At 34.2% G+C, this 22,772-nt stretch overlaps 1 protein-coding gene across 1 annotated transcript in view; it reads right to left on the bottom strand.

The window, feature by feature from the left end:
- LOC119837649 overlaps window positions 1–22,772 on the bottom strand; it is a 140,682-nt gene that overhangs the window by 4,804 nt on the left and 113,106 nt on the right. The window contains exons 2-4 of the mRNA XM_038363363.1: window positions 4,422–4,636; window positions 3,469–3,604; window positions 1,359–1,492 (exon numbers count right to left, since the gene is read on the bottom strand). Coding sequence (XP_038219291.1) covers window positions 1,359–1,492; window positions 3,469–3,604; window positions 4,422–4,636 — 485 coding nt within the window. The remainder of the gene's footprint in view (window positions 1–1,358; window positions 1,493–3,468; window positions 3,605–4,421; window positions 4,637–22,772) is intronic.

Below are 22,772 nucleotides of genomic sequence, written 5' to 3'. Positions count from 1 at the left end.
GTATATAGCAGTTTTCAATGTTCGAACAGTCAATAATCGCACTTACCAAGCTTAGACAATCCGTAAAATCCACTAAATGTTGTGCCGAATCAGTCGGCATATACACATTAAACACTAAAACTGACCTTTGCTCTAGCACTATTCTCACAGCACACACGCGCGGATTATTATTACATGTTACGACGGACACATTATTAAACGCACTCTTTCTCCACAGCAAAGCTAAACCTCCGTGCGGCCTGCCTCGCAGCAGACCCGCCTCAGTATCCACCGCCGACGTACCCGTACACGCAAAGTCGTCACTTATGCTATGTAAATACGGGAGTTCCTCAGGCAACAGCCATGTCTCTTGCAGCGCAATGATATCCGCGTCTTTACATAATTGTCGTACACAATTAATTGACCTTTTAATATTTTTACAATTAAATGTGACTAGCGTAAATTTATTTTTGTCCATTTTTCTTTGTTTCGTTATGACCATCAGAAATAGTCTGTTTTTTTAAGCTTACAGTTATTTTTTTTTTGGCAGCACAATAAGTGTTTAGATAAATAAATTAGTTTCTACGACACAGGTCACTTACTAATTTAGTTACAGTATAAGTTCATACTGGAAAAAGAATTAAAGTGTTCATTGCTATGATTTAACGATTTCAAGAATCCTTGTCATTAGAAGCTAAATTTAGCGCGGAAACTCGTAATATACATATATGTATAACCCGGTTTTACTTGCAAATATGGCGTAATGCGCCTCTTATTAAAAGATATTAAGTTCATAACCATACCAGCAGCTATAACCGTATGCTGTTATTAGGGATATGACTCTTAACTTTAAATAAAGGTTTCCCACGGCGGAATTAATGGTGTAAATTTCACTTACGGCAAAGTGTGAATTACGGTACGCATTATTTTTTATTTTCTCTTCAAATTTGCATATACGTAGACACTTAACTTACTAGCAGAATGTGTGAGATACGTTATAGCTTATATCTATCATATATTACTGTGCTCAATAATTATACTTGACAAAAATAAACTGATCTTTCAAAATTTCTCAAAAATAAACTGCCTTAAAATTCCGAATTATACCAATTTTAAATATGACCTCATGGAAGCCATGAGTTTCCTAACAAATAAATGACCAATAAGTTCACCCAGTCATGACTTCTGAAGTAGATAATACTTACAAATAAAAGTCGACTTAAGAACTTCCTTTTTAGAAATCGTTTGGTATTAACCACAAGCATTATACATAAATTAATTTATTTATTACTGCCTATTGAAGCACCCTATACCCACATATACATGTCTACAATTTCTTATAGCCAATAATAGTATGGATGAAATATTAAGCCAGTTACCTTATGATCATCCAGAATCCAGGTTATATTAGAAGCTGGATAGGACTCGTCCACGGAGCAGTTAGCCTTGATGACGTCACCACGCGCGTAGTTCCTCTGTGTCACCGACAGACGAGGGGCCCGGAATGGGGGGTCTAGAAGGAAAAAATAATATGAGAGTCGACTACGCATCAGCGCACATACGGCTAGCTCGCAGGGAAGTACCACACTCCGACAGAAGACCAGCTTGAAATAGTAGCATGCTATTGTGTTTCGTACAGTGAAGGGAGGAGCTGGAGACCAGGTTTTACTTCACCATTCCCATTCCATTCCTTTTATCCAGTCATCCTTTTCTTATTCCTTATCTCTTCTCGCATTCGCAGAGACACTGCCTATAACCAAGCTGTCACATTCACAAATCAACACAAAAGCAGTTTTATTGCAGAGTACATAACGTTCAAATCGCAAACGGCTCACTCAGCGGAACTGTAAGTGTTATTACCTGATATTAAAAGTTTTACGCTAACATCCACTAACTTGAAACTTGATTTGTTGCAACTTAGAATTGCTAAGTTACGAAACAGGCTTTGGTTTTGGATTGCTGAATGTGAGTTTGTACATTTAAATGTATTGTCGATTTTACTCTCGTAACTATTTCTCAGTTAAAATCCTAGTTATGATGTCAGCTAGCTATCAGAGAGAGTCCAGTCTAAATGAATACAGCTATTTCGGATATTAAGCTGCACAAACAACTGACAATTAAAATGTTTCGTTATGAATTATGCTAAATTATATTTCTTACTATTTTATTTCCCATTCTGCATTATTCCAATAAAGAATAACCAATTTACAATGCAGTCAACAAAACTAACAGCGTTTTAATCGCGATCTTTTTCTAACAAGACCTTTGCTAAATAGAAATGCGCTCCAATTACTGTACGAATGCAATGCCTAAAGTTCTAGATTGTTCTTCAGAATTAGCGCGTAAAATACCATTTTACCGAACAGCTGCAAAGTATTGCGAAGCCTTCATACTACATTGGGGTAAGAGCGTTTCGCCTGCGATTGCTATCGGTTTTACCTAGTTGTTTAAAATTGAGTTTTTCAATGCTGTTGGAAGGGCAATAAATATTGAATTCTTAAACAATTACAGATAATAATATACAATAATTATTAGCTAGCTGCACATGTGGATAACATCACCACTGCTCGAAACGGTGAAGGAAAACATTGTGAAGAAACCGGCATGTTGAAAATAAAAAATTCGACGACATGTGACATCTGCATCCCGCACTTGGCCAGCGTGATGGATTATGGCCTGAACCCTCGTAGGAGGCCTGTGTCCCAGCAGTGGGAACATATATGGGCTGATGATGGAGATGAACTCTTCTTGCCAAACCGTTTAACTCTCTCCACTTCGGCCTCTCGGCCACCCGTGATCCCGCCACAGTAATCGAATTTCTTCTACTCTTTTTGTGTCTATCGGACTTAACCATACAAATGGTATAATTTGTCTAGTATCTTTGGTCAAAACTTTAACAACAAAGTTCACTTTTAAAGCCACATATGGGTAAGAGGTTTCCCCTTTCATACAGTACAAAACACCCATAAACGTAATAAGCTCACGACGTTTAAAATATATGTAACAGAGCCCTTAAAATAATATTATAAGAGAGAAAGAAAGGAAATATTTATTTCGCTTCTATAATAAGGATAGCGTCGACCCGTTGCCGAATTATATGTGATCTAATAATTATAATATTTACTTTTATAATACTCATACTAATATTATAAAGCTGAAGTTATTATCTGTTTGTTTGAACGCGTTAATCTCTGGAGTACGGGACTGATTTCATAAAAAATTTCACCCTTAGATCTGTGGGGGATCCCTGATTTATTCCTACTAATGTCATAAATGTAAAAGTAGATCTATCTGTCTGCCTTTTCTTCACGCCTAAACCACTAAACTTATATAGATGAAACGGAAAACGATATGCTTAGATAATTTAAAACCTAAGAAGAGTCATAGAAAAGGTTTCATCTTGGAAATGCCATGGGGACGGTGACTAGTTTTACTTTGACTACGGACGAAGCCGCGGGCAACACATATATGTAGAGCTAAAATACTTACCAACAACAGTAAGTGGGGCCGACCGTATGTCTGTGTGAAACAGCGGCGCGTCTGCAGACACCTCGCACTGGTAGTCGCCGCTTAGCCGCCGATTTAGGTTCACTATTCGGACCTGCTGGTGGTCTGACTGGGCTAGCTGGAGGCGGTAGATCTTTATTAGAAGTCATTTCTTCTATGTTTTTATCTAGTATATAAAATTCTCGTGTCACAGTTTTCGTTGCCAAACTCCTCCGAAACGGCTGGACCGATTCTTAAGAAATTTGTGTGCATACTGGGTATGTGTGAGAATCGGCCAACATCTATTTTTCATACCCCTAAAGGATAAGAGTAAGGCAGAAAAGCGTTTGCCGGGTGCAGCTAGTTATCTTTATAGATTCATGAACAGTTGTACAATAATCAATTTGCTCTATTTACAAAACCATTGTCATCCACCACATTACAATTTACATCCACACAATTACAATAAAACACAACATTCACAAAAACAAGTATATCAGTTCAATACAGTTTCCTTATAAGTGCTTATATAAATTATTTATTTGGAAACTTAACAATAGCGCCGAAATATGATTCGAAACATTTGGTTTGAATGTGCAGGAGAGAAATGAAAAACTTTTGTTTTTTGTAATAACATCGAACAAACACGTCAATTATACGTACATATAAAAATAGCATAAAATGGGCAAATTTCCAGGATGATAGGGAGGTTATAAGAATAAATATCCTCAATTTATTAACAGATTGTTAATTATTTTCATGAACTATAATTGCGAATGGAAATCGAATTACGTTTCATTGCGCCTTGCAATGAATAGTCTATTCAATAAACATCAATATATTCATAGATGGAACCTTGTTTAAGGTTGTATCCATAACAAAGTATGATCCTGAACACATCCTCTACCTTTTTGTAAGCTTTTTTAAATAAAAAAATATAATATCGTGATACTCACATCGACAGAAGCACCTGGCAAGGGAAATACCATGGTTGGAGGCATTTCCCGTGGCACATATCGATAGAATTCTGTCTCCGCTCTGTACCACCTGATGGAGTATAGAGCGGCGCCTTCGAGGTCATATGAACACCGAAGGACCGCCGCCTGGCCCTCCCCTGAGAGGACCGCACGCGGGACTGATATCGACAGATTACGGAGGGACCACACGCCACCTGTAACAAGGAGTATCTATTTAAATATGTGTTATTAAAAAAATATTATTAGTTCTTCGTTTTCTCGGTCTTATTTTAGACTACAGGCAGTTCTCGATTTACGCCTACGTCAATTGTTTCGATTTCCGGCTTACATAACATTTTTTTGATCTGTGTAAATCTAGACTTTTATATGTAAACATATGAAGAAAGTATGTCTCGACTTATGTCGTATTCCGTAATCACGAGGACTGCATGTATTCCGCTATATGGTGATTAAAAAGTGCTTCTCAAATCAATCAAATATAATCATTTGAGTTTGACATACAAATCATGATTGCTATCGTAGTATAATTCAGATTTTTCAAATGTAATGTGAAGTCAGTTCAGAGACAGAAGATGTATTTCGACTGAGCGATCCTAGTCATTATACCATAAAACTTTCATACTCGTATCGACTCACAGAAAAGCATAGTAATATTGTAATAAAATAACCGGTTCATTGAACTCAACATTATATTGTATATGCTCAATTAATCTAGTTACTAATTGAGTAATTAAGCTTGCTAAGGTAACTCAATACGGAATAATTCACAATCACTGGAATATCGCACATTAACCAGTGTTTATAGATTTATTACTACCTAGCTTTCCGCACGCGGCTTCGCTTGCGTAGTCAATGGGAATGTAGCCAGTTCTGGAATTTTTGGAATAAAACTGTTTTATGTTCGTTCTTGGGTTTCAAACTTATGTACCAAATTCTATCCAAATGGGATGAGAATAAAAGAGAGACAGACAGACAGAATTACTTTTTTAGTTATAATATGTAACCTATTATACAAAAGACTTAGTCAATAAAAACTAATCTGAATAACTTATTATTCAGATTAGTTTTAAATAAACTTGTAAATTATAATATTGTGATTGATATTAATATCTAACATGAAAATTGATGTATTTAAATTTGAGATATTTATTGAGGAAATAAAAAAATAATAAATATAATTAACTATATTTCTTTGCAGATTCAATTTGCTATCTATTAACAACAATAAAGTCTGTATGTTTGTTATTTTGGGAACTAAACAATTAGTGTAAAGTACATGCTTAAAAAAACAGTAATTTATGTTAAAATCTAGTTAATTTTTACTATCCGATCTGAGAGGCGTATTAAAATCACCATTCTAAAAGCAAATTTAACAGCCATACTATCACACGTTATATCACTAAAGATTTACCCAAATAGCCAAAGATTTATTCCGTCACAAGAGGTTTATGACGCTGGCTAAAACAAGCAACAAACAAACACTCATATACATCATGTGGCGCAGGTGTGGGGCGATTAGTTGCCCGCGACACCGTGACGTGGGTCGCGCTGCAAATGTCTTGCCCAGATATATAACTGTTATATTTATATGATAACTGTAAAAGGACTAAACGTTACAGGTGAGTTGAGTTAGTGTAATATGAGATTTCGGAATGAGTTGGTGCTTACTATAGAATCAATTATAACACAATTATCCTAAGCTAAATGACAACGGATTTCTAGGAATTATGTAGATTCAGAAAGAGGGAGATTATATGTGAATATAGGACAATTCACACGACTGCGTACCTAATACGGGTTGTACCAATAGTGGTACATTGCTTAATATTTTGACATGTGTTTTTTAAAGTAGGTACTGAATCGATTATGTGTTTCATTCATTGAAGCTAAGAAGTCCCTAGAAACTATCACGGTTAGTTGTTTTAGAGTATGGTATGCATTTGTAATATTATAAATGATTTTTTATAAAATATTATGGATAATCAGGATGTAAGAATAGATTGCAGTAACAACAAACTGCGATTTCTCGATTTCAATTCAAGTCAATTAATGATCTAAAACCTTTAAATACGTATTTTAAACCACAACTTAGGGCAAGACATGCATAGTATTATTTTATAGCTGAAAGTTAATCTTTGTATTGTATTTATAAATAATTAAGTGACATCGGTATCCGCTAATCTGCGAGCGCAATGTACTCTGAACAGTCTCCATGGGAGAGGTGAAAAATTCCAATGATTTACATGCCCGTTGGGTGATAAAGCAAAGGTTCTTTCAAACCGAACTTATTAATTTCATTGTATTATTTAACTGAATCATTTATTGTATAATGGAACCAATATCGCATTAGGTATATCCTGTGAAGATATGTTATAAATAAATTATATGTAACGTTATTATAACCGTGAACAAGAATTTGTTTCTGAACTTCAGAAAAATCGCGTATCACTTGAAAAATATTAAAAATATTGCAAACAGCAGCCGATAAGTTTAACGCGTGACACTAATCGCGAAACTCCATCAAATCTATGACCATTATCATCACAGTTAATTAACTTAGCCCAAACCCGTAATCAAATTGCAACCTTCTCTTCACCCCTACTAAGTTTCAAATCGAATAACTTCAAATCTGTGTGCGATATGTACCGTATTACAGGGGAGCAAGGTCGATATTCGTCCCGCTATGAAATGTGGCGGATTTCATTAAAACTATGGAATTAAGTGGGATACGATGAGAACACAAATATTGGATGGAGGGATTAATCTGAGGAATTTTAATGGAAGATCTAGCGAACCGTATGTTAAATATGTGAAATTATATCTTGGAAAATTTTGCGGGTCTTGGAAATAATTATTTCGCTACGATGTGATGGCCCTTCAAAGGTTTGGGGCAATATAACTTATTGAAACTGTATTTTTACTGTGAAAAAATATAGAATTTGTTCCATTATTGTTTTACTTAAATTCAATTCTATTAATGTAATTATAGTAGTAACATAATTTTATGTAGTAATTAATATGTTTTTGAAGAGAATTAATTTTTCTTTTGGGTAAAAATAACAGCCAACTGTATCAGCTGAGACATTTATTTATAATACTTAATTGTACAAAAACAGAAAGTAAACCTTATACAAGTAATGTCTCAATGATATTTCGTACAAAAGACGGCCTTATTGCTAAACAGCAATCTCTGCCAGGCGACCTGGCAGGAAAGGAAATGTAAGAAGTTTTAAGGGATAGCGCTAAAAAACACCGCAAGATAAAGAATGTAAGCATAAAAGAACATTGGGAGAGGTCCGCTCTTAAGGGGCAAGGGAAAAAGAAAGGATTGACGATTAGAAATAAGGAATGGACTGGGACGGGTGATGAAAAGGAAACAAGAATCAAATCATACTCCACATTAATTAAGTATATATTTATTTATACACCATACAGTTAGTAAATGAACTCCCGCGGGGAGTCACACTGCATCACTTCGCGGCTGTAAAAATAAACAAATTACGTAAATGTTCGCGAAATAGCACTGTAAAAACACCGTAAATACATCCCATTCCCCGGATACGGGCGGAATATCCGGCACTTATACCTAACCACGATACATTACTCATAAACATAATGCGGAGTTTATTTTGAAAGCATAGAGATAGGAATCAACATTTTCCGTGGGGTATAAAAATGTATTCAATGTGACTTCCATGTGTTTAATTATATGCTACGAAAGGGAAACAACGCCTTGTAAATAGGATATGGCTGATTTTCTCTATAAATTACTTATAACAAATATTTGTTCTGAACTGATTTTAAGAAGTTTATACTATGATCTTAGAAAAACGCTTAAATTATATAATAGATTAGCTATTACACTCTAACATATGCAAGCAATATAAATTATTTAGTTTAAAAAATATAACCAGAAACTTACATTTTCAAAATTAATCTAACCCAATAAAATCAACTATCACTTCAAAACCACAACGCTCCTTCCGGCACAGTCGGGTAAACAGTGTTATTAAAACACAATTAACAATAATGTTGAAAAGGCTTTTTTTATGTCATAGCGGGCAGCTGAGCTGGTGGTTCGCCTGATGGTAAGCGATCACCACCGCCCATAAACATTCGCAAAGGTAGTACCTCTGTGTATGCGCTGCCCGCTTTTATGGGTCAAGGGAAAGGAAATGATTAACGACTGGAAAGAAGGAATGGACTAGGACGCGTGAGGAAAAAGAAACGGGCCTCCGGCTCTCCCACTCACCGTACGAAACACAGTGGCATGCCACTATTTCACGCTGGTTTTCTGTGGGGGTGTGGTACTTCCCCGGTGCGAGCTGGCCCAATTCGTGCCGAAGCGTGGTCGACTCCCAAAATAAAATAATTTTTTATCCTGGTTCAAACCGATCGTAGCTTGAATAAGGCTTTACTCAAATAATAAAAAGTGTTTGTTTATTTGTTTGTTTGTGATTCTTCCAGATCGAACCAGAGCGATATTTAAACATGATTTCCCTGTTTTGAAGTTGGAGACTAAAGAATAAAGTAATATTAAGCTACTTTTAAGTTAAGAAAAAAATTGTTTTTAACATAGAGCTGTGAATCCAATATTTGTATGCCAATTTGTGGCTGTAATAAACTTCCATCTACAGATTAAGAACAATTAAAGAGATATTATTGTTATCATGTGTATCTCTCCATAATACTTGGGTACCTCTAGAAGAAAGGCACCCGGTCATTCGGAACGCTTACGTGGGGATACAGGTCTAAGACGCAGAGGACCTTTAGAGAACTTAATGTATTGTGGGACACCAGCCGCAGCCAACTAGAACAAATTTCGTGAAACGCGAGCGAAGCAACGAGCGCGAACTAGCTCATATTTTTAAAACGACAAATCTACACAGACACAAACCGTAAGTAAGACGAATTGCTCAAAACACGATGACAGTGTAAACGTCCAAACAAGGTGTCCTCTCACCTCCAATTTGCGGGATGTTAGTCGTCCTTAACGCAAATGTTTTCGCGCTAAAATGACAAATTGCGAGCTGTCTTGTTTCCTTTTTATGATTATAATACGGATGTTAGCAGGTTGAATGAGCTTAATACTTGTCATTTCATACAATTCGTTTTTAATCTTTATTAATGAGCATTCATTGTTTGATTTAACGTGAATTTAATCAGTTTTGCTATCGAAAACTTAAAATACAATTCATTTGTATTATTTAACGTTTCAGAAAGTTTACAGCGATCGTAGGCGGTGGGCTTCGCTGCCGTCTCCAATTTCTAATATTTTCATTAAAACTTGTATAATTTGAATTACAATTACAATTACTTAAGTCTCCTTTGTTTATTTAACTTCCGTTATATTTGGGCATTGAACTCGATAAAGCGAAACGCTCGATCGTCTCAAACGAAAAAGTTAGGTCGGACGTAAATTTAAATAAATAATAACAAAGAACACAACATTAATTTAACCTATAATTTAATTTGAATGATTTTTGTTTTCATTGATCTGGCAATTTGGTTTAGTATCATATATTTTGACCGCTGGCACGGTGCCAAAATGGAACTCATATCAGGAAGGTATATTTTAACACTACAATTATATTAGACTATCAATTATGTCATAATTCAAGATGATATCGTTGCCTTGGTAGGTGATTATTGCGTAAGTAGTCGAGAGGTTTTGGGCTCACTTGGCAATAATTAAACGATATGTATCTTCACGTGGAAACAGAATTGATCCACTGTTGATGTTCATACTTCTTATGGGCGTGCATACATGTACTTATTCTTTAAAAAAATGTATACTTAAAAAGGATTTTGTATAATAATTTATAATTATTCTCAACACAAAAAATAAACGGCCTTCAAATGGTAAAAACTAGGCCAAGTTTTAAAGGGACTACACGGGTGGCATTTTTTTTCCAATAAAACTCATCAAAATCGGTTCACCCACGCGAAAGTACCGAGTATTTAAAAATAATAAAGGCGAATTACGAACTACCACCTCTCGTTTCATTTCATTTGAATTTATCTCCTTTTTTGAAGTCGCTTGTAAAGCAATAATTAAAAAGCAGTCACATCACGCGGCAATGATCAGATAATATGCAGGATGATCATACACAAACATTTGTCATCAAGGTGCCTATGTAACCTACGTGATTACTGCATTATCCTCAAAAATAAACCATACTGTATCACATAACTACACAAACGTAAGCCCAAATTCAGTATAGCCCACTCATTCCCTTAACATATTGGGCCACATTACGAGCGCATCATTGCTGTTACGTCATTACCAAGATGGCGGGCGACACGCACACACACACGCTCATTATATTTGATCACGCGAAATGGCGGGAAGTGGAATCATCAAGGGTTTTCTCACGATGTCTGTCAATTTAACGCTGATTTCAGAACATCAAAGGGACGATTTATATCGGCAAAGCTATCGGAAAGTACTCGAGACACTTGTATATAGGTATCTGGATTGATTTGTCACCTGTGAGGGTAATTTAGGCAATGAGCGGCGTTCGTGGAAATTAAAAACTCTTGTCAAGAGTCTTTTACTTTTGCAGTAGTATTTCTAACAATTACTCACTTTTCTTCGAATGAAAAATAAACAATGGTTTGTATTTTCTTGTGTTTAATTTTACGCGAGTGTTATACATTTAGAAATTTAAAAAAAAAAACTTTTTAACGGATTTTAAACGCGATTTATTCATTCACTGACTCAAGACATATAACATCTCAGTCTCCCCGTGACCACGCTCGCTGTAAAGTGTTCGAAACGTCGGGTTAATAATATAATGAATAAATCGCGTTTAAAATCCTTTAAAAAGTTTTTAATTTCTAAACAATGGTTACCAATAATCACAACATGAAATTAAAAGGACATTTAATTTTATTTAAGTTCTTTTAATTAATTTATACTAGCCTTTAAAGAATCATTTAGGTACAAGAGTTCGTATGCAGTGAATTAAAAACCAACATTTAATCAAAATAATACCGAACAAGGTTCTTTCTGAAATTGGCGTATCTAAAGTGTTTGTAGCTAACGTCCTCCGAAATGGCTTGACTGATTTTTACTATTTTAATAATCAACTTTAATGTACAATATGTGTTAGTGGTTAACGCTTGAGCGTTGAACCGGATTCTTTTCCCAGTAGGGACTCTTAAAGAAAACGTCTCGGTCTGGCAGGACACAGAAGGCTGATCACATTCTTCTCCATAAAGAAAATCGACCAGTGAAATAGATGTATATCTTCCCCATACCCCACTAGGGGTCACAGGACTTTTAATTAAGAAGGGTTTCCTGGGAGAACAATAAAAGTAAAGTAAATATCAGCATACTTTAAGTATTTAATAGCTTATCCCGCACTCTTGCAATTTTGTCATCAGTTGGACAATTAATCGTTGCAACCCTTTTAGACTCCTGTATCTCACAATGCTACATCCACCGTCACCCACACAACCTCGCTATGTGCCCATTATCAGACACATTTAGGGCACAAAAGGGCGCAATAGACGGGCTCGAAAGTAGGCCACGTCAAGAGTCCGGTGTTCCAGCCAATTTGGCAGACGTCTCGATGTCGAATGGCATCGATTTGGGCGACTTTATAGTGTCATTATGACATGCTACGGTGTAACAGTTACATGATGGTCTGCAATCGTTGTGCCATGTATTTCCTAGTTCGTTTGTAGAAGGTGGAAGGATGAAGATTATTGAGACTATATATGAACAAATAGTTATGTGGAGTTGACTGTGAGCCCTGACTTTATCAAGACAAAAGATTCAGTCTATTCTAAATCGATCTAGGAATAAGGCACAAATTATTAGATTGATAGAGATAGAGATAGAGATGATAATACAATAAATTAAAATTTATATACAGAATCAAAAAAATCAACGAAGCATATCTGAAAATTTAGCCACATAACGTTATTTTCAGTTTTCTTAAATTTTTACAAAACATTCTGTAAATAGTAGTTAGGCATCTACTAATATTAACCACCATTGTGCAGTACAACAAGACACTGCCACTGTATTATACTATATCTACTATATAAAAATAAGTCGGGTTTTCCTTCCTGACGCTATAACTCCAAAACGCACCAACCGTTTTCCACGGTTTTGCATTCGTTGGAAAGGTCTCGGGCTCCGTGAGGTTTATAGCAAAGAAAATTCAGGAAAAATTTCAACACAAAAGCGGAAAAACGAAGCCATCTGGTGGCGAAACGGAGTTCGCTGGGTTTGCTAGTATATATATATGCGACTGTGACAATGCGCCGTTGCCACACTTCTATTTCACTGATTACCTGCTGAATTAAAAATATGTTAATTATTAAATAATAAAAATTAAATTATATGTTAATTATTTTGTTTTTATTTTAATTATTAGATTTATGATGATATGTAATGATAGACCTAGGGTATTGTCGACTGCATTAGCTAATTAATCATCAAGATTGTTAAATGAAATGATATGATGAGACGGTATACATCCCAAAGGTTAGGTTAATGAATGAAAGCTCCAGCGCGCTACATTACTTCAAACGTTCAAATTCAATGCGCAATATGCTATAATTTTTAAAATAAACATCAGGGATTTAAAAAACTAGGCTTAAAACGACAACGATTCAGTTAAATGAACCAGCACGCTGAACAGTTTTCTGCAAACACAATGTTATGTTTAAACATTAATTAAAAAATAAATAAAAAATACGATAAATTTTAATTCCCTTCACACATCTTCCTGCATGTTTCAATTTACTAGCGTCTGTTTGTTCGTTGAAATTGCTTTCGAGATAAATTCAGTAGATTTATCATGCACCGTTTTATTTACATGAAAATATTAAATTTGAGTTTGATTTTTTAAATTTTGTATCAAAATATTCACAAATAATATTAAACTGTTGACGAATAAGAGACAATATTTTATGAAGTGTTATTGGTTTATTTAGCGTCAATTAATCATCTGGAAACATTGTTTTCCCACATTTGACTGTTGGCAGAGCTCATTAATTTTTGTTAATTATTGTTTGATTGAATTGAAATTACACGAAATAATAAAAACGAAATATAATAAATACATTGACATATACCATTCGAAAAATAACCATATTATTTCCGTAATTACAGCGTGTATTATTGCATTACATTGCATTTATCTAACGCAAAATGAAATATCAATGCTTCATCAACGACCACTCCGCAATCCTCTAGAATCAGTATAATTACATTCAAGTTCAAGACGATTAATCCACAAAGGATTTAATATCAGCATCGACCACAAGGGACGCGTCGACTGTCGACACTCAGCAAATTATGCACGCCTACCCTACACACTGATATTAGAAAACCGTTCAAACTGAAATACACGATAGCACTTAGTGAATAGAAACGAAAATGGCCTGCAGTATTCTACCAATATGGCTGCACTTGACAGAACATGACCTGTTATTATAATAGTGTCAGTAACATTTGAACTAACGAGCGAGACTTGTGTATCTGCTCTTAATTTTTAGCCTAGTTTGGAACAAAGGCAGCGACACGCCTTCTATGTTATGTGCGTATATGTTTGATTGATTTTCAAAGACTCTTCTAAATACAGTCAAGCTGCACCCCGCGGTTTCACCCGCGTAAGTCCGTATCCAGTTGCCTATATGTTATTCCAGTTGTCCAGATGTTTACGTACAAAATTTCATTGCAATCGGTTCAATAGTTTTTGCGTGAAAGAGCAACAAATACACACACATCCTTACAAACTTTCGCATTTACAATATTAGTAGGATTTAGTAGACTGAAATTGATGACCTTTGAGTTAAGTCTACACACGTAACTAACAGAACTTAGAAGTTTAATCCATCTAGTAACCTACATATTACAGAAAGTGTAGGTATTTTCAACCGACTTAAAATAAGGAGATTAAATGATAATCGATTGAATTTTTTTGTGAATAAACTCAGAGCGTTCGACTGGGTGAAACAGTTTTGGTGATTCTGGTGCCGTCCATGTTCCAAATTTAGTCTAGTTTTGACAATGGTGACTTTGAAACGAGATTTAATCATTATTTTATTAACACGACGTTTAGAAACACTTTACAGCGTACTTGTCCGTTGTGTACTTTACAGCGTAGATATCCTAGGATAATGAGATTTACAAATATCTAACAAAGCAATATTTTAAACGGTGTTCGTAAAATACTTCACGCCAATCAAATAATCACAATTTCATCGTGAACTAAAATCGACATTCGAATGTTAGATCAAATTAAATCCCACCACGGCAACCCGGTACCCAAGGAGAGGCCGAAAAAGGCTTTCAAGGAAAATCCTAATGTAAAGCCTCCGCCGGAAACAATATTTCAGTTCCCAGCTGACACGCGTTATATTCTATGCGATGTCTTTTTATAAACTGAATAACATTTGGTTAAGTAATTCTCTTAGGTCTTTCCTTGTTGCTATGGAAAATATATTACGGACTAGACCCTCGTCCCGGCTTCGCCCGGATATCAAGATTACTGTTTATCCCAAAGGAGGATGTAATCGGGATAAAAAGTATCCAATCACCCAAGTTAGCTCATACCCTATATGTTTATCAAATTTCATTAAAATCCGTTCAGTAGTTTCAGCGTGATTGACGGACAAACATCCAAACAAACAAACTTTCTCATAATAATAATTTGAAGTGTGATACATTGACAGAAATTTTCAATTTTCTTTATTGACTTCTTAAATCCTAATAGTTTAAAACTGTTTCCCCATCGTTTGTAGTAGATAAAAGTTAAGTTAAGACGTAGATTTTCAACAGTAAATAAATTTAACCATCGTTAACTTTCCCGCCCGTTTCCTTTTCCTTACCTCTCCCAGTCCATTCCTTCTTTCCGGTCATCACTCCTTTCCTTACCCCATAAAGCGGGTAGCGCATTCGCAGACCATTACTTCTGCGAATGTTCGTGGGCGATGGTGAAGCCATCAAGCGAACACCAGCTCTGTTGCCCGCTATAACATATAATAAATCGATTCTACAATCATTCGATGGACAATCGACCGAATGAATCAAACAAAAAAAACCTCTTCACGAGATTAGATTCTCGCGGTAAATTCGCACATCGTGTAGCACCTCGACCTTCATACGCCATCCGAGTCACTAGTTCCATCAATGCTTCTATTATCTTATATCACTCGTAAATGCTTCTCCACACTAACAACGCATTAAATCAATGGATTTATTGTGTATCTGTCAATATCTATTTGTCATCCCAATTAGGCGGCTAATGAGGCCTAATCCAGATTATAATGTTATGTAAATAGCTTTATTAGATTATTTAATATTTACTGTGTGCTCGATTTAATGAGCAATGTTAGAGCTATTATCATATGTAAACTTGTGTATGACGACTACAATGTTAAGATTTTAAAACCTTATCTATATATAATCTAATCGTATTTAAGTTAGAGTTTGTTTGTCAGAAACAACTGGACTGATTTCGAAAAATTCTTTTTCTTTTGGATATACGTGATCCCTAAATGCAGCCGGGGCGGGCAGCTTGTTCATTAATTTTTTTTTTCCAATTAAAAAATATATCAAAAATACGCATACAATATAATATTAATACAACTTGTTACACCAACCTCTAAAGTTTTCTTTAGAATCGTGTTAGCATAAACGCTTATATTTTTATATTTATATTGATGAAGTTTATGAATACGCTAAACTTTAGAACTTCATCATAACGTGTGTTCTTTTTATTAATAAGCAATATTTTGCTGCAAATAGAATCTAAAAGAAAACAAGGAAATTGCATAATAAATGTCGTTTATGAAAATATGTCAAAAATAATCGCTCAATTTCATAATAACCGCTTTTATTGTTGCGGGGAATTTTTTCCCCATTAGAGAAATTCTCCACACGAGTAAGTTATTGGAGTATAAATTTGAGCGGTTTTGTATCGTAGCCGTAGTTTTTATAATTTCTGTATTGAGACACGTAAAAGCGTTGCATTTGTTATTTAGCGGAGCTTTTAATCGAATTTCATTGCATATTTAGTGAATTAACTACTATAGCATTTGTTTACTTCCATAGTTTTTGATTGTTTGTTCTTTAAAAAGAAGGATAACACATTGACATTTTGTATGGCAATGGAGCTGGTGGGTCACCTGATGGTAAGCACACAGCCGATGAACATTTGTAGAGGCATAAGGTCAAATGCAGACCTTACGCCTCTCAAATGGGTTGCCGACTTTAAATTGGTAAGGGATTTAAACAGGATTGACGAGAGAAATAAAGGAAAGGACTGGGAAGGCTAAGAAAAAGGCCTCCGGCTCCCCCACTAACCGCACTTACCGTATTTATATAAATACGTATTTTAATATATATAAATTTGATAAAAACAAACACCAAAAGTATTACTAATAGTGACAAACGTATTTGTATCACGCTGAAAACGTATTAAGAAAGAATTTTAGCATATACTCAAAGATTTTCACTCTTACAAGAAGCCAAACACATCCCAAATCAAAGTAACATTGACAGCGACTACTTGATTATGTACGGCCAAGCTGAAGTGTAAAAACTCAATAGAATTATTCAAGCAAGTTTCTATTTTACAAAAGCAATTCTTCCCACAATGTAATACTCTTCTAAGAGGTTTTTTATACTCCGCCCGAGAGGCCAGCGTATAAAACGGATCTTGGTCAGCAATTCGAGTTGAATGAAGCTTATCGGTATAATTGCGAGTGCTGACTGTCGGGCTCAAGATTAGTTATGTAGAACTGAGCTTGTTTAAAAATGTCGAACCCAGAATTCGAAATATCCTGTGCCATATTTGAGGTTAGGTTATAAATGTGATTTTAAAGTAACGTTTTTTTTCAAACTTATAAAATGAGAAATACGATTCCTTTTTCTTTTCTATTGATACAAAATTTTAATAAATCAATAATTTAATACCAACATCTTGCACGTTTTAAAATGATACTGGAATAAACGCGATAAATTTAAATGTTTAAATAATGTAAAGTAAAATAATATCAATTTGAGTTTTATTTTAACAATAAGCGACTCCTAGTCCAAAGACAATATGATATACGACGTTTTATATAATTATTTTTTCGATTCTATTGTTGCACAAACTGCAACAAGAAAATATTAATTTCAAATATACACTCGCATTCAATGTTTCTCCGTGTTCATCCGTTTGAAAACACATTCAATGCATTTTACTTTTCAAGTACCATCCAGCTAAATATCCAATACATTCGCTATTTGCCATTCACTTATCCAGAATAAACATTTTAAAACAAAACCTGAACGCACTGAAAATATTAATGTTTCGATAAATACGTGGAGTAATTTCTCAAATGGGAAAATATTTCCCCGGTGTTAAAAACAAAATGAGCACAGTACTTTTTCCATGAATTATTTTGTGATTGATCGAGACTTGAATGGCTTTATAAGTAGTTTTAATGCACCTTTAGAAATATATTTTAATAAGACATTTTATTCCGAGTTTTTCAAATGAAAAGTCTTTGACCGCGCTTCTGCTAACTTTGGAACGCTTCAATTTAATAATTTGCATTTGGATGTAAAATGATGAACTCATGAAGTAATAAGAATCTTATGAAATGCAATAAATAATAAATAAAGTCCTCTTGAAAACATACAAGTCTTCTATAGCTCTTCTTTTGTCACATGTAACAGTTGTCCCTATCCAATGATAGAAAGAACTAATTAATTATCTCACTTGCTCTTGAAGTATACTTTTATATTTATTTTAACTGCATTACGCCTTCAAAACAAAAGTATAATTAAAAACAGTAAATTTTCCGCTACCACATCATGCTCAGCAACTCGCGTTTAAGTAACTGCATTTTTAGGCACTAAATTGTTTAAAAAACACAACTATTTCGTATGCACTTTACAGTTGAATGCTAGTCTTGCATTTGCATTGAAAACTTCGCTAAAAGCAAGTATAGAGGAATCGTCAACACTTCGAGACTCTTTGAAATTCTGAATAATCGAAATAGAAATATTTTTGTTAATTTTAGAATGTATAACTATATCATTGTGTCTAAAACGGATTTACTGCGAATTCATGAATACTGTTAATTAACTGATTCTCTTAATACTAGCCATTCGGCCCAGGTTCTCGTCTTCTCTAATCCAGTATTAAAATAAAATAGAAATAATTTATCACTATGAAATAATATAGTTTTCGAAACTAAGCATTTCAGAGTCTGTCTATTTTAAATACGAGGTTTTTCAAAATCGGCCCTGTGTTTTCAGAGCTTACTACAAACAAAATAATTAGTGGCCTTTCAGATAATAGTAGTGGTAGTATAGAATATAGATATCATCATCATCAGCCCATGTTATGTTCCCACTACTGGGACACAGGCCTCCTATGAGGGTTATAATATGAGAAGAGAGTTATAATATAAAAAAAGGGAATATAGATATAAGTATTTAATATTGTTCTTTTTCAGTTAATAATACCAAGTATGAGGGAGGAACATTTCTATTTATAACTTTTGGAAGCTAGTCACTATCTTATACGTCATAAGAATGAATGAACAAAGAAAGAAGCAGTTAAAAATGTAACTTCCTTGAATTTATTATAACGTCATTATTATATATTAAGAAAAGAAGAAACAAAAGCCCTCGCAGGACAAAACATCTTTGTTAAAGGGTCGAGTCCTTAGTACACCTTATACACCTTTGTTCTATTCAATTAACTAAAAAGGAAATGAGAACAGAGCGTTTGTACGTTTGCCTCCAAAAGATTTACATATTTTACCAATTTAGTTCGTTGAATTTTGAATACGAGTTTCGAAGTCCAATTTGAAGGGCTTTCAGGGTAAACTTTTATTAATTATCTCTATTTCTTGGGAACTGTTAATTGTTCATACACCATTCGCCCATATTTGTTCCTAAGGCAAGGACACACGCCTCCCAGGAGAGTTCAGACCGCATACCACAAAGGTGTGTAAAAATCAAATTGATTTTTTCATACCGCGACTTTAATTTTAAGTTCGATTCCTAACCACTGGGCCATTGTAATTTTTGAATGTATAATATATTCGGATTAAAAACCTGTTATCTGCATTTTATTGATTTATTTTACAATTTAACACTTAATTGAAAATAATTGCAAATATACAATAACAAGGTACATTGAATAACTAAGGCAAACTTATCGACTTTAGCGATCTCTTTAATGTCCAAGGAAAGGTTAGAGAAAAAGGTATAATGTTGCATATGTGTGCGAACTACTTACGTATCTAACGAATAATAAATATTACTATTACTGCATCTGGTTTAATACACTGTTACAGACTCCCACATTATATTATGTAAATCATACATGTCAAGTATTACAAACATTAACTGTTAATTAATTTAAACTGGGGATTAAACACTGTGTAAACACTACACAAATAAATGTGTAAATTCAATAAGTTACATGCACTTAATTGCTTTCGCTTTAATATCACGATATCCACATTTCCCGCTGAAAGATTAAAATTTTCATTCACACGCCGTTTCTCTGATTGAATGTAGACTTTGTTAATATTTTAAGTGCGAACGTACGTCACGTCAGTTATTAATTCTGTAAAACACATTGCGTCGATTTAAAGTGAAAAAGTATAAATGTTAAATCTTTAACTTTATATATATCACTATTGTGCTTCCAATTGGCGATATGTTATGATTATATATTTATAATATTGCCTAACTAACGCAGCTATATTCTCATTACCCGAATAGCTCTATACAACTCTATTATTATTAGCTAAATTATTATATTATATATATATTTATAACATTACATGCACCGCTGGCTTAATTATTCAAGCGCGTTTATGGTAAATATGCAAAGACATGATTGTAAATAGTCTGCGTGGTTATGACACTGAAAATGCTAAAAGTATATAATAAATAGGTATAAAAATAATAGATCTTGTGTTTAAAATCATATGGTGATAATTGCATCGTAAACAGTTCATTTTTTTTCTGAAAATCTGCACGTTTGCATTGCGCTAAACTCACCAATTTAAAACTTGGATTGTCTTATTGTATTTGCCTTGTTCTTATTTCGCTTCTTTAAGAACATTCAGTATCTGTATTCATTCATTCATTTATACACTCATAATAGCCAGCATTTACTCCACTCTAAGGAAAGCAAACGTCTCCACATTGCAACTTTATTCAACTGCTGAAACTTGGGAACGTGAAAAGAATCCATGAGAACCGAGTCCTCCACGAAGTTGCTTGGTACAATGTAATCTTAAGGTTACTGGGAGTTAACTAAAGAGGAAAGTACACGAAAATGCACAGCTTCGAGATTTAAGATGTAATTTAAAGAATTAAGTTTACATTACAAACATTAATTGGTCATTGCATAGTCTATTTATATATAGATTATGAATGGACGTTGTGAAACAAAATAAATGAGCATCTATATGAGATTCTATACAATTACAATTTATAGTGATAAAATGTTGAACTTAATTAATATTTCAAATTTTATATGAATCTCGTTCGAATAAAAGCCTCTCCAAACAAACATCACGATTCTGTACCTGTATACAACTAACTTTTTCCGTAACTATTTCATCTGCCCATCTGGCCCTTCGTCGACCTTTTCTTCTGGAGCCTCTTGGCCCTGACCACTTAACTAACCTTAGGGTCCACAACAAAATATCAATTAATTATTAACGCAGCTGTCCGTCTAATGCCGTCAATTTTTTTGTGTCATAGTAGGCAATGCAACTGGTGGGTCGCCTAAATGGTAAGCGCTACCATCGCCCATGGATATTTCTGCGCACATGTTCTGAGTAGTGGCATAGAAATAAATAACTGAATAATAATATACTGTATTATGGTTGCATATATAATGCTTAAAAATGTAGTTTGAGTTGATAATGTATTTATATAAAAGAAAATTACCGAGGATTAATAACGATGTCCATTAAAAGCAGAACGAAATGCATGCGTTATTTGGTGATATATAACCTTTAACTATAGTTAATTGAAAAAGGTCATATTATTATATATTACTAGCTCCACCCCGCGGCTTCACCCGCGTAAGTCCGTATCCCGTAGGAATATCGGGATAAAAAGTTGCCTATATGCTGTTCTAGTTGTCCAGCTATCTACGTACCAAATTTCATTGCAATCGGTTCAGTAGTTTATGCATGAAAGAGCCACAACCACACACTCATCCTTACAAACTTTCGCATTTATAATATTAGTATGATATGATTCTACTATCTAACCTATTCTTTTTTTTCGGTCCCGGTGTTTTGAATTGTACACACCTAAGTGTCAGTGCTCCGTAAAACTATTCCTCTAAACAGTTAGAAGTTAAACTTTTCACAAGTCTATTACACTCAAACAAGAACTTAAGTGTGATCGAGCGATCGTGGTAATAATAAATACATTATTTACTGGATTTACAAGAAATACAAAACTACAAACAGTGGCAGAAATATTGAGGTTAGAGTTGATTGTCATATAAGACAGATAAGACAACTGCCATATTGATGTCAAGAACAGTCGCATAACCTTAGTGTTGCTATATATAAAAAAATAAATAAATAAAATAAAATAAAATAAAATAAATAAATAAATAATAACAATAAAATAAATAATAATAATAATAACAAAAAAAAAAGGATGGACGAACAATTTCAACTATTTTTCGACAAGATGAAGATCGAAATGCAAAATCAAACAACAGAACTAACGAATACATTGCTTGAAAAGATGGAAGAAAAGTTAAAACCCGTTGTAGAAGAAAATCATATGTTGAAACTTAAAGTAGAAAAGCTGGAAAAGAAGGTGGAGTCCCTAGAGCGAGAAAGGAAAAGCAATAATATAATTATTCATGGGTTACCGGAAAAGGAGCAGTCGACACTGGATCTAATGAATTACATAAAAACATGTTTCGTTGAAGAATTGGGCATTACTATAGAAAATTGCGAAATAAACAGAATCTATCGTATTGGTATTAAAAATAAAAATGGGAAACCAAGGCCTACGCTTCTTTCATTGATTTGTGGATGGAAAAAGACCGAAATTATGAGGAACAAAAAGAAACTAAAGGAATTATACATTTCAGATGACTACTCTAAGGAAACGTTAGAAATTAGGAAGTCTTTACAATCCAAACTGATGCAAGAAAGACAAAAATGGAACCTGGCGTACATAAAGTATGATAAACTTATTGTAAAAGAAAACTCGAAGGTCATAGATAAAAGAAAGAGAGAAAACTCAACCTCACCACAAGTCGGAATACAGTCAAAAAAACAACAAACGCCAAGCACGTCCAAAAATAG

Source organism: Zerene cesonia, chromosome 28 (genome assembly GCF_012273895.1).
Source record: "Zerene cesonia ecotype Mississippi chromosome 28, Zerene_cesonia_1.1, whole genome shotgun sequence".
NCBI classification, from domain to species: Eukaryota; Metazoa; Arthropoda; class Insecta; order Lepidoptera; family Pieridae; genus Zerene; species Zerene cesonia.
The sequence above is the reverse complement of the archived record's forward strand: the minus strand, read 5'-3'. Positions and strand labels throughout refer to the sequence as shown.